The sequence below is a fragment of the Vanessa cardui genome, chromosome 17 (genome assembly GCF_905220365.1).
Source record: "Vanessa cardui chromosome 17, ilVanCard2.1, whole genome shotgun sequence".
Lineage (NCBI taxonomy): Eukaryota > Metazoa > Arthropoda > Insecta > Lepidoptera > Nymphalidae > Vanessa > Vanessa cardui.
The window spans coordinates 926,671-940,974 of NC_061139.1; the positions used below are offsets into that span (position 1 = coordinate 926,671).

General features: G+C 34.2%; 1 protein-coding gene across 1 annotated transcript; it reads left to right on the forward strand.

Annotated features, from left to right (window-relative positions):
* The first annotated feature begins 3,802 nt into the window (after window positions 1–3,802).
* LOC124537101 (SET domain-containing protein SmydA-8) lies at window positions 3,803–13,016 on the forward strand. The gene is made up of 10 exons (XM_047113821.1): window positions 3,803–3,922; window positions 4,212–4,462; window positions 8,288–8,443; window positions 8,567–8,821; window positions 9,247–9,369; window positions 9,816–10,003; window positions 10,412–10,627; window positions 11,015–11,202; window positions 12,344–12,456; window positions 12,850–13,016. The coding sequence occupies exons 2-10, from the start codon at window positions 4,217–4,219 to the stop codon at window positions 13,003–13,005; spliced, it is 1,641 nt and encodes a 546-aa protein (XP_046969777.1). The 5' UTR covers window positions 3,803–3,922; window positions 4,212–4,216; the 3' UTR covers window positions 13,006–13,016.
* Window positions 13,017–14,304: the final 1,288 nt, after the last annotated feature.

Here is a 14,304-nt window from a genome sequence, read left to right on the forward strand (position 1 = left end):
TCAACTTTTGACTCGTTTTTAAATGGCCCATTCGCCATCAACATTGAAAACTAAAATACTATGACCCTTGCGCTGTAGGTTTCTTACTAAATCTTCCCACGTAACACAACAAAAGCCTACTTATTCTCGCATTGGCATACAACGGAACTAATTATTAGTTATTACTCAGCCTGAAAGCCCTACCACCAAGATCTGAGGCTTTTATGTATTATTCCTTAATGATATGTCAAAAATGTTCACACAAATCGAAAAGAGCAAGAATTGGTCTGAAATCAATTGTATCAGTGTGACTTCAATGCTATCATTATTTTGTACATAAAGTTAAAATTTAATATCTTTGTAATGAATAGTTGAAAGCATTTATACCTACCTACTTCCTAAAATCCAAAATAGTAACCTATTTTTCCTTTTTAAAAAATCGTATAACTGACTAACATGGAGGTCAAAACTCCAAATCTTTACTCAACAATTACACTTATTGTTTATCAATAATCAATAACTCATCATAATGCTATCATCATGGCCGTCTTCAGCCACGGCAGCTAATATTGAGGGAAACTGGTTAACTACGCAGCATATACTATAGTATTTGCAAACACACATACACATTTTAATCCCTTACTGTGATGTTATGAGTACTATGTTGCGTGTACAATGATTTACATGTTTTATTAAGTTCCAGACTGTTACTGAGAATTTTGAAGAAAATACCCCAATAACTTATTGGTCTGACCTAGGGTTTGAACTAACATAACCGCTAGACCTACGAGAGAATCAAAAACATACCATTGGTTGACTTGATCATTTAAAATATTTACTAAAACACGGTGAAGCTGGTCTCAGAGTCAAACAAATGTCCTTGACCTGGATCAGCGTCCTGACTGATCTAACTATTGTAGCTGAAAATATGTTATAATTTCAAACTGCCTTGTTTGCCCAGTTCTACTTAAAATCAATATCAAAACACTTCGGGATCGTCATTCTATACTTTTATTTAATGTAAGGTTAACTACCAATTTGGAAAGAAAGGTCTGTCGAGGAGAAACTGGAAGATACTGGGTAGTTACTTTTACCTTTCATCTATAATTAAATATAATTTTAATGACAGAGTATATCAATAAAGAACAAATAGATATTTATAATGTCTTGAAATCAACAAATATGTCCACGCTTTTTGAAATTGATTTATCTTGTATTGAGAAGGTTTTCTGACATGATATTTAATTTTCTTAGTAAACTAAGTAAGTTAAAAATCACCGTAGAATCTTATTACAGATAAAAATGATACTACGTGCCGCAAGTAAGGTGTTTGGACTTTGCGAAGTGCTTTTCCGTCAACGCTTCTCTAAAATGATTGTCACAGATTCTTTCTAAACGATCTACCTATATTATTGTGAATGTACCAACATAATATTGTAAGCATATTGAGAAACAATTAGTGTTAAACTAATTAGTGTTCAATGACGTCATTTCTGTTATGACTACTTATTTGAGGTTATACTTGTAAAAAAGTGAACATTGAAACGAAAATTAATTGCGTTCTTCGAATTAAAATGGGAGTTGGGTTTGTCAAAGCTCCAGATTTATTCTTTTCAGCTTAAAACCTCTTTTGACTTAGTTTTGTGTCAATGAGCAGAATGTAGAGTCAAAGAGCGTTTATTTGAAAACTTTGTTGATGTAGGTGAAAACATCGGCACAAAACATACGTCTACAAAACTTTTTTTCGGAGTATCGATTGTAAGTTTTAATTTTTTATTAAAAAGTATCTCAAACATCAAGAAAAAATGTATTAGCATTAACGCCTGTGAGGAGAAGTACGATCAGTGGATCAGTGATAGACAGCAGTGACGTCATACGAAATATACATCTGTTTACGCGCGAAAATTGAAATTGACATTTTGAAACTGCATTTATGAGCATCAGAGTGAATAGAACCTACTCACTGTATGAATATTTATAATAATAATTTAATAAATTATTTTATATAAAGCTTTCGTAAGAAGTCATCTTGAATTCGCCGGCGTCATTTGGAATCCTTTTTACAGTTCAAACTCTCAACGCGTTGAAGGAATACAACGTGCATTTACTCGACATTTGGCCTTCCAAGCCAGCGGTTTCTCACACAGGCAGCCATACAATCAGCGACTAGCTGAATATAAATTAATGTCTCTTCGCAATAGGCGGGATATTCTCGATCAATGTTTTTTGCATAAAATTATACACAACAAGGTTAAGTGCTGCGACCATTTACATCGAATATCTCTTGCTGTTCCTCGCAAACATCCCCGAAGATACATAACAAAAATATTCCATACTCCTATCACGAAAACTCGTCTTGGAAAACTGGCTCCGATAGTGCGCATATGTGCTCGACATTATGAATTGACAAAAGTTATACATGGCGTTGACATCTTTCATGATAGCTTCATTACTTTTAAAAAAAAGCTTATCGATTACTTTTTGTTAGCTAAATAGTGCGTTAAATTCCTGTTGTATATACGATATACTATGAATGTTATGTACATTTGTAATCGATGTACATATCAGAAGTTGTTTTTCTTTTTTTGGATGTTGTGTAAGCCATTAATTAATATGTATATTGTTAGTGTACTTATTAAATAAATAAATAAATAAATATTAATATATTCTATAAAATTATAAATTCAAAAGTCTTTCACGATCTAACCACATTACTACTTTAATGCAAAATACTTGAAGACAAGGTGAGGAAAGCCGCCTGCGTTAACTATCTGAATATGTATTAATCAATTCTTGTGACAGGCTGCTCAATCATAACATTTCATAGCGAACAAGGTCAAGAGCCTTGGAAATGTCAGAAAAGCCGTATAAACTGATGTATTTCTATCCAAGCACCACTTGACAGTCTGCTTGAGTGTCAGGATAGAGCTCTCAGCGGATAAATATTTTCTGAATCCAGCTTTATTTCGCCTTCAAATTATACATGGAGCTTATAATGAGAATATGGCAAAAAACAATGGGATTCAGACCGAAACTACGACATTCACATTGCTTTTTAACCGACTTCAAAAAAAGGAGGAGGTTCTCAATTCGTCGGGGCCTATTTTTTTTTTGGTAATATAGTTAGTAATTTTGACGACCTCCGTGGTCGAGTAGTGTGTACACCGGTTTTCATGGATACGCCACTCCCGGGTTCTATTCCTGACCGAGTCGATGTAGAAAAAGTTCATTAATTTTCTATGTTTTCTTCGATCTGGGTGTTTGTGGTGCCATCGTACTTCTGATTCTTCATAACACAAGTGCTTTAGCTACTTATTTGAGATCAGAGCAATGAATATAATGTTATTCTATATTTATTAATTATTGAAGCTAATTAAATTATACAATAATGATAAAACCTAACTCAAACTCAAATAACTTTATTCAATGTAGAAGCATTACACTTTCTTATGGATGGTCAATTGAAACACTACCACCGGTTCGGAAAAGAAAATACCCTGACCTGAGAAGAACCGGCGAAAGAAACTCAGCTAACTTATTTATTCTTGAATGAAACTTGGTAATGTATGTGCATTAAAAGATTATCGACCTACATTGGCAAGAATTCAATCCTGACAACCCTAAAAATAATATATTTAAAAATAGTAATATTTTTATTCGAGCCTGATCTAGTATTTATTTTATAAGGGATTTTGATGTTATATTGGTTTATATAGAAATGTTTCGGTATGCTATCGGAAATGCACGATGAACGGTATATCTATGTATACATCGCCTCATGTTTCAGATCGCTAGCAGTTTATTTTTACCGCAATTCCGTGTGCGCGAGCGCAGTCTCGCCTCGTTCCTCGTCTTTTGTATTTACGAATATAAATGTAATTTAATAGTATCGTGAAATTTCATCACTTTTTTTTAAACTAGGATAAACCTATGTGTTTTTAAGGTAAGGGTTTTAATAATAATGCCATTTAAACTTATATTTTTAGGCTATCGGCGTTTGTACAGAGTTTTGGATTAATATTCAGTGATTTACAGGGCACATGAGCGTCTTTTTATATTTAAATATAATGTTATTTCATATAATCGATCATTTAACAACAAAAAAACACAATTTTATTTAAAATTATTACAACATTTTTGTTAGAGAAGTTTCTTATTTGAGTGATCTGAGAAGATAAAAAATAAATTTAGTTTTAGTTTTTAAACTACATTTTATAGAATGGCTTTTTCAGGAACCATGACAGCTCAAGAGCCGTGTATAGTCTGCTCAACTCCCACTGAGCATAAATGTTCAAGCTGCCAAGTGGTTCACTACTGCTCAAGGGACCACCAGAAGCAACACTGGAAACAACATAAATATGAGTGCATTCCTGCCAGAATCAAGCAAGATGCAAAATACGGAAGGTACCTCGAAGCAACAAGGAGTATTAAAGCTGGAGATGTTATTATGAAGGAAGCGCCCCTCATAACCGGCCCATCGCAGGTGAGTTACAGTGCGAGTTTGGAAAATGTTAAATAATTTTAGTTTTGTAAATTAGGAGAAATTATGGTGACAAACATTTATTTAAACACTAGCTGACCCGGCAAACTCCGTACTGCCATAATCGAAATGCTTAAATTAGTCCAAATGTGATGTGCATAGAAACCATTGCACGCAGCGAAACTGTAACTGATTTTTTTAAAGATTTGTTTAATAAATATTTCTGATACATATTCCATTACAAACTTTAACATAATAAAAAAAACTATTGTGGTATAATACCTTGAAAGTGGGCATAAAATTTTCCTGAACAATATGTGTTGCGCCAAATGATATCATCTGGAAACAAGTGTTATTCTTTAATGTTGGCCAAGAAATGTTAAGAATCATTTCCCATCCCAGAAACTAAAGAGCGTAAGGGATCTGGTGGTGGGAGCAATTGCGGTAATTTTACTTTGCCTCTAGCACAACATAATCCAGTATTTTCACCACTGTATTTTAACGCCTTACGATATTTACAAATTATTGTCATTTCCCCAATTGTTACCGATTTGTCGGCACAATAATCTATTGCCGGATCATAGTGAAAATGTAGCCCGTTCCAGGATCACAGGAGCACTGCGCCTGCGGGGTCTCTCAATATAATTAAGTCGTGCTCGCTTTTGTTGCATTCGATGTGCTCGCCTAAGCCTATTTCATTGTCACTCACTAAATAACGCAATTGTAACATAGCAATACAACTATTTTCTCGATTTCTCGATCTGTCTCTCTCTGGTCATCAGTGCGGTTAGCACGTGAAGTAGCTCTACGCATACTTGATTGGCTGTGACGACCTTAGTCAGGTCGTGTTCTCCTCGGCATCGTAAACAAAGTAAAGAAAATTCTCGCGCTTTTTTCGGTAAAGTGGCATTATAACTAAAGATAAAAAAATAGAAAGTAACTTGTAATATCCGTAACCGTCAACTCATAAAGATAGAAGCAAAGAGTATAATAATGTTTAGGGGGATAATAAGATGCAATCTTTGCCTTAAGAGGAATCGATAGCCGTTAAAGGATTGATCTGTTTATTGGTTGTAAAATGTCAAATATTATGGTTGCGTTCATAAATGTAATATGTGACAAAACTTCAATCAATCAATCAGCCCATTTTCGTCCACTGCTGGACATAGGCCTCTCCAATTGCACGCCACTGTGATCGTTCTTAGGCTACTCACATCCAGCTCCTGCCAGTCGTCTTGCGTAAGCCGTCACTCCACCGCGCCCGAGGACGTCCTACACTACGATTGCCGAGACGCGGTCTCCAGTCTAGAACACTTTTTACCCAACGGTAATCGGTTTTGCGACGAATATGGCCAGGCCTTACTAATCCGGTGGGCTATATCGATGACTAAGATTTATCAAACAATCTATGTACATAAAAATGATCTGATAGACAGTAAACAATTGAAGTTAGTTAAAATTAAGGTTCTTTTTGTACCTCATGTGAAATAATATGTAGTTATAAAGATATAACTATTCTTTCAATTTGATTTCTGAATAACGGGGGCAACATCAAATATTTGACAAAGTAGGGATTACCCATGTTACAAAAACATGATTATGGCGTTAATAATGACATTAATACCGAACATTGATACTTGATGTTTATGGAGTTCTAAACATCGCGAAATAGATGTAACAAACTCATATGTAGTTCACGTGAGTTATATATATACGTATGTAGAGTGAATCGAGATGGCCCAGTAGTTAGAACGTGTGCATCTTAACCGATGATTGCGGGTTCAAACCCAGGCAAGCACCGCTGATTCGTGTGCTTAATTTGTCTTTATAATTCATCTCGTGCTCAGCGGTGAAGGAAAACATCGTGAGGAAACCTGCATGTGACAAATTTCATAGAAATTCTGCCACATGTGTATTCCACCAACCCGCATTGGAACAGCGTGGTGGAATACGTATGTTCCAAACCTTCTCCTTTAAGGGAGAGGAGGCCTTTAACCCAGCAGTGGGAATTTAGAGGCTGTTGTTGTTGTTGTTGTTGTGAGTTATATTAGTGACAACGTGAATTATTTCACTTTGTCGTTCTGGATTCTGGATCAAGAGTTTGATCGGGAATTTCAGCTAATATAACGTTATCAATTTGTTCCGGAGTTATTTTATGTACCAGTCAAATTAATACATGTGCATGCGGAAATCTACTTTTTTGCCATTCAGTGGAGTACATATGGCAACGCACCTCTCCAAATATACATAATTCTACAATTAAATCCATAAGTGCTTTCAATTTTTGCCGAAAAACACGTGCTGTGATGACATAGCGATCAGTTGTCGACTGTTCTTCGAATAAATTGTTTTTAATATTATCTCACTGAGGATTACATTTAAATGTAATGAACAGATCGACCATTCCGGTCGACCAATTTTCGTACATAAGAAATTGCGTCTTGTGCATATACGTTCATATGCGATGGGCAACCAATAAACGAAGATGGCAATATAGTCAATCGCCCGATGTCATTTACATTAGCATCATTCGCTATCGCATCTTGCAAATGAATATATTCTTCGGATATTAATATTGCTTGGTTGAAATGTGAAAAATTAAGAAGATCAGTTTCTATTTTGGCATACATATCAACGATGTACTGATGATGTAGTTTACCAGTTTGAGATATAATTTTGTGCTTGTGGACGAACCATCATTCGATACGAATAAAAATTAATGGCACTAACTTTTTTCTGTGTGTAAAGTATGTCTAAAGTACGTACTTACGTACTTTTAAATGTTTTTTTGGAATTAATAAATTAAAATAAGACGTATTGCCTATTGAAACTGGTGGATGAGTGTACTTATTTAATTAATACTTGCTTTTAATTTGAAAGTACGATTCCTCGTCTAAAAATTCTCTATTAACAAAATGACCCTCCATTTATTGAATTCATTTGTCACAAAAAATGTAATAAATGAAGAACCACTCGACCGATTTTGTGCAAACTTCACATAAACCATCTACTAAATAGTCCGAACAAACCCTGAAAATTTGGTTTGGATAGGTGAGGCCGTTCTTGAGTTATAAAGTCACATCGAAAAAAACCACTTATTTTTATATATATAGATTCGAAAAATAGATGTAACGATGTTTTAAATAATGCAAAATCTATTTTTAAACATCAATTTTTTATTGTCTAACATCAATAATCATAGAAAATCAATGATAATTCTCTAATAAATCTATTTCTAAGGAAAAACAAATTTGTTTTTTTTTTATTATATTCCTAGCATTTTTATCATACTTAATCACCTTATAAACCTTCCCTGGACTTCCACAAATAATTCAAGACCAAAATTAGCCAAATCGGTCCAGCCGTTCTCGAGTTTTAGCGAGACTAACGAACAGCAATTCATTTTTATATATATAGATTTTTTAAACATTTTTTAAATAATTTTCTCTGGTAACGCAATATAGACTTTGTTTAATAATGTAAATAAATATTGGAGAAAACTAGTAGCCTTTTCCAGAAGTGATGGGCTGATTAGAAAATCAGTTAAAAGGGTGTATTATTTTAATGACAAAAAGCAGAACTTTAATTTCTTAGTTATAATATCCGATGTAATTTTTCTTTGAATCTTAATCAATACTTATGGTTCTCGTTCAGTTTTGTAGTAGATACTATGCACACGTATAGTATCGTAAGACGTTCAGTTATCGTAAGAAAATACCTTAAATGTACTTTAAAAAGAATTCACCAGAAAACATGTGGACAAAACAAGGAGAAGTTGATTTTAGATAGGAATTGAAAGCAATAATTTATCATGAGTATATTTTTCAGGTAACTCCACCAGTTTGCTTGGGATGTTATCAATTGTTGGAAGAAGGAGCAATTGTAACTTGTCAGAAGTGTGGCTGGCCTTTCTGTTCGGAAGCTTGTACAAAAAACGCAGTACATACACCTGAATGTTACTATACTCAGCAAAGAGGAGAAAAGGTGAATACAGATTAATATATGCTTATAGATATTTCAAAGGGCATGAAAAAAGTGAAACGATTATTCGTGGCAACAAAGGAAAAATTAAAAATATAAAGTAATGTTAACAATTTCTGATTACAGGTGTCAATATCTACGTATGGAATTCCACATCCAAATTACCAATGCATCACCGTCTTGCGGTGCCTGTATCAACGGGATCATAACCAGAAGCTATGGGCTAAGCTTCAGGCACTGGAGTCTCATAACGAAGACCGCAAGGGCACGGAAAAATGGGAAAACGACAGGAAGTTGGTAGCGGAGTTCATTTGGAAGTTCTTTAAGTTAGATGGAGTCTTCAACGAGGATGAAATCATGCAGTGCTGTGGCATAGTGCAGGCATGTATTTATTTTAACTTTGCATTGAAGTTTAATATTTTTTACACCACCATGGTAAATGGTGACCACTTACCATAATATGGCTCATTTACTCGGCCGCCAACGTAAATAAAAAGGTTTTGCTTATAAAAATGGAAACCGTATTTACGCGTGTGTAGTTCGACTTTTTATGCATACTTAATAGATTTGAAATGCATTTAAATCATTATGTTACCATTGAATAAAAACATTTTTTTTTATTGATAATGATTATTATGATAAATTAATTTTTTTCTTAGTGAACCAATACACATACATATAACACTCAGAAATTTGGAATAAAATATACATTAAAAAATAAGGTAACATGTACAACAACAACAACAACAAAAATTTTCCTCTTTTGACATATGATAAAGTAAAATTAATTAAGGAATTAATTTCAGATCAACGGTCACGAGGTACCTCTCCTGGAGCCGGAGTACGTGGCGGTGTTTGACAAGATATCGATGGTAGAACACAATTGTCGTGCCAACTGCAATAAGAGTTTTACATCTGACGGGAACATTGTAAGATACGGCTTTTCTTTTTTTACATTCTGTATGTACAAAACAGGAATATTATGGGAGACAAACTTAGCCTAGTTTCCCATTTTAGTTCTAGAGTATTTTAAATTATAGAAGTTATTTGGAATGAAATAATTACCATTGGCTTATTTTACATAAATTTTTTTTTTAAAGTGAGAAGAAAGCAATTTTGAAAAAAAAAATATTTTACCGCTGTATTTTCCCCGTTTTTGGAGTCTCTGATCTGATGTTACGTGTAATAATTTTATATTAAAAAAAAATATACATCTTTCGATTACATTTAACAAAAAAATACAGACGAATTGACAACCTCCTCCTTTTTGAAGTCGGTTTGAAATGAGATAACTTACTTGTATATAAGTACATAAATAAATGTGAAATAAAACTATTGAGTTGGTGTACTTGAAACTCGTGATATAATTTTACAGATCCTCTCTGCAGGCGTCAGTATAACACCAGGGTCACACATATCAGTGTGCTACACGGACCCGCTGTGGGGCACCGAAGCTCGTCGTCACCATTTGTCTGATTCAAAGTTCTTCGAGTGTTCTTGTGAGCGGTGCTCTGACGTCACGGAATTTGGGACCATGTTCAGCGCTGTTAAATGTAAAAAGAAGTAAGATTTCATAAATATTTTATGCTTCTAAATTCAAATACTTGTACAATCCAGATTCAAAGTTCTTATTCTAAAAAATATGTCCTATATAGACATCTTAGGCCGTATTACTTACCCTATTGCTCTTATTATATGTGAGAGTGTCCACGTCAAGAAATGTCTTATTGGTAGATAGCCTCATCTGGAGATTTGCAGATTGCTAATTGTTATTTAATTATCTTTCTGTTACTAATTTCTGGTAAAATGTAGGTGGATGATATAGTAGAATATTTAATTGCATTTTGTTTTGTTGAAATTATCGATAAATAATGTAGGTATAAGTAATGTTTACGGTATAATTAATAACATTTTGAATTTTTATGAATTTTCTTAATACATACCAATCTGATAATACCTCTGAATTTTCAGGGGATGTAAGGGTTATTTACTACCGGATACGTTCGTCCTTCCAATTCTGCATAAAACGAAATCTCCCGATCCAAATACCCGAGGCTTGGATAATAAGTTTTGGAAATGCAACGCTTGCAAGGATGAAGTGTCGGACGCGATCATTCAGCAATTACTGCAGGACATCGGCAGAGAGTTGAGCGCCATGCCCAAAGGGGATCCGGATGCTTGTGAAAGGTAACATGTTATTCAAAACCTTAGAAACCAAATTGTAATGACCATCATATTTTTAAATCTTTATTTATCTATACAGGTAGATAGGGCATTGGCAAAGATAATTGGTACAGTAAGAAAACTAAATTTCTTACAAGCGTCAACAACTTGGAGAACTTTAATTTTGAATCAATCGGCTCTTTAAAATGTCATAATCAACTAATCTAATATTTAATTTTTTTCAAAGTAAAAAAAGTGGTCATATGGATTTTAAGATTAAACATTGTCCTCAGATTATAAAATGAACAGTTGGAGCATATGAGACATTAAAATGAAGCATCAAAAACATATACAAATTCCATCTTTATGTTAATACGCTGTAATTACTTAATCTTTTTTCTATGTCAACAGATTCATCAGCCACTGCTGTAACTATTTGCACCCATCACATTACTACATGACGGATATCAGCCTTGCGCTCGCGCAGATGATCGGTCAGCAAGACCGACTGGGGTTAGCGGGTATCACTGATGACCGGCTGCTACTAAAGACACAGTTGTCCCGGAAAATTACGGATTTGTTGGAAATCTTAGCGCCAGGTACTTTGAGATTGTTTGCTTTTAAAGTCTTTTATGAACTTTTGCATTTATATACTTTAAGATCATACGGCTAATATATGTTACAAGAACAACAACAACAGCCTGTAAATTTGCCACCGTTGGCTTAAGGCCTCCTCTCCCTTTGAAGAGAAGGTTTGCAACATATTCCAACACGCTATTCCAAAACGGGTTGGTGGAATACACACGTAGTAGAATTTCTATGAAATTATACACGTGCAAGTTTCCTCACGATATTTTCCTTCAGCGCCAAGCACGAGATGAATTATAAACACTTGCAATCATCGGTTAATGTACACGCGTTCTAACCACTGGGCCATCTCGGCTCGTAATATATGTTAATAATACATAATTTCAAAGATAGTCAAATTGTATAGACGTGTCGTAGTTTAGTACAACTTTTATGCAAGTACAAGTATTTCGTCGTACCGAGTCAATGATGCTGATGGTTATCTTAGATTTAAATAAAACTAATTATAACGGATGAATCGCGTATATTAATTATTTTTTAAACATCCCGACGTTTCGAGCACTTTGCAGTGTTCGTGGTCACGGGTAGACTAAGATGACATTCGTCTATTTGAAGAACAAAAAAAAAAAAAATAATTAATATACGCGATTCATCCGTTATAATTAGTTTTATTTAAATGTGTAATAATCGCGAAAATTTAAGACAACATTATGTGAAGGTTATCTTAGATGCCAATCATTGATGCCATCACCATCATCATCGTTCTCAGCTTCTTATACTCTACAATCGCTATTAATTTACTAGTATTATTTAAACATTTACAAATAACGTTATTAATGAATATAATTCAGTATAGACTACGTTACAGCCTTTTATCCGACGTACTGTCTTTAAGCAACATTCTATAAATTTAATACTAATAAAAGTAAACTATGAGATTAAAACTTTAGACGTAGACAATTTTAGTGGTTTTTAGTAATTTCATAAACCATATCGATAAGTAATCGCAAAAACCAAATAATAATGGCGACAATAATTGTACAGATGTAAATCAGTGGATAGAATATAATATTGGCCTTATTGGTTAAAATCAAAAATAGGCTTAGAATTTTATATCCTGTTGTTTTCTTCATGTGTATACTCATGTTGTAGCTGAAACACGCCTGCGCGGTTCGTTGCTATTTGAATTACACGCTGCCATCGCAGAGACCGGTCGCAGGAAATCTCTAACCGACGGACCGATGGTCATGTTAGGATATGTAACGGTAATTATGGTTGAATTTGTATCTTTAGAATTGTGATAATATTTTTTGTTCTCAAACTGATTGAATACATACCTACCAAGTCCGACTGTGACACTTAGTGGTAAGACTTTGTGGAGCCCGTTTGGATATCACTCGCTTATAACACATATTCTACACACACACTTCTCTAAACAGCAATATTTAGTATTACTGTGTTCAAGTTTGAATGGTGAGAGAGTTGAGTGCAACTAGAGGCCACGGGGACATAACATCTTAGTTGCCAAGGTTGGCCGGGCATCGTCGGTGTGTAGAATAGTTAAAACACTGTCTGAATATCAAGCGATGTAAATTAATAATTCTCTTGATTGAACTTTATTCTATGAAAGGTATATAAGATTTTTCTGAATACTCCAGGAATCACGAAAGATACTTCAAGAGTCGGCAGAACTTTTGGCGCACGAGCCGCCAGAGCTACCCGAAGGTCGACTCGGTCGCCAGGCAAAGATTAATCTCTTGCAAATGGATGAGCTCATCAAGAATCTTTCAGCTGCCCTCCCTTCGCCATTGTAGAATAAACTTGATGACGTTTATAAAGTTGTTTTATTTTATATATCATATAGGTATTTTTTTGTACTGCCTGTATTGACTGGATAGAGTATTGTTTTGAAATAAAATAACTGACATTTATATATTTGTTAAATATACTATACTAATACAACAAAACTGGAGACTGTATAGGTTTGAACGGATTAGTATAAGTAAATGATTGTCTAATTTGAGAACCCTTATGCGGCAGATAGTCTTCTATGAGGACGTTTATCTATAATAATATTATACGAATAAATTCGAAATCACATTCGTTTGTCTGACTCTCTTTATGTCTTTTACGGCTAATCCAGTAAACCAAATTTGATGAAATTTATGAGCAAGCTTGAACTCAAAAGAAGATCATTGGCTACTCTTTCATTCCTAAAACCTGCCAACCAACCCCTTAAAAGAACATAGCTATAGCCGATAACCAGGAAGATATATATATACACATACATATATATATACATATATATATCTCACAAATGAATATCACAAAACAATACTGAAAATTTCAATAGTAAAATAATCTCCAGTAAAATGAAAATGGGTCGTGACCAACTCCTCATGTCACCATCGTCTGCACCAAACCACAGATGACAAGCAAATGTTACTTCTGAGTTAGTTTTCGTCAGGTACTTAATGATGATGCATGGAAACTTCTTACAGATGCATGAAAACTTCTTACAGCTGCATGAAAACTTCTTACAGTATATATAACTTCACGTTATGATTTTAGGGGTGACTAGGAATATTAACCTAATGTCCGATCATCGAGAATGAAGTTCCATCCACACACACACACACACACACACATACACACACAGATAGAGAGACGGAAACACAGTTGAACAAATCATGTTTGATATAGTGCTTAAGTTTTAAAGGAAATGCATCGATTAATTATGTTGTTATTCCACGGTAACTTCAAAACAACACAATAAAACGCGTCCTTAATACTTAACAAATATACGTGAGAACTTGTTTTTGTTTATGAGACGAGAGATAAATTCTATAGCTTCCATATACTTCTAGTGAAAATGCATCAGATTGTTTTGAAAACACTGATTTTCTTAAATCACTCATAAAACAAATATTGGTAAATGATTTCAATGTAAGTAATGTAATGAACCTCATTTGTAAAATTTAGTTTCATATTGTATCAGCTTATCTTCATATTGAAACAATAACTACAGCTTGTAAATTTCCCACTTCTGGGCTAAGGCCTCCTCGCCCTTTGAGGAGAAGGTTTGGAATATGTTCCACCACGCTGTTCGAATG

Bases quoted from the DNA above. Each gene is read 5' to 3' on its own strand.
- LOC124537101 (XM_047113821.1), top strand. From the start codon at position 4,217: ATGACAGCTCAAGAGCCGTGTATAGTCTGCTCAACTCCCACTGAGCAT. The intron at 8,444-8,566 runs GTGAATACAGAT...TTCTGATTACAG, and splicing joins CTCAGCAAAGAGGAGAAAAG to GTGTCAATATCTACGTATGG. The intron at 11,203-12,343 runs GTACTTTGAGAT...CTCATGTTGTAG, and splicing joins GTTGGAAATCTTAGCGCCAG to CTGAAACACGCCTGCGCGGT.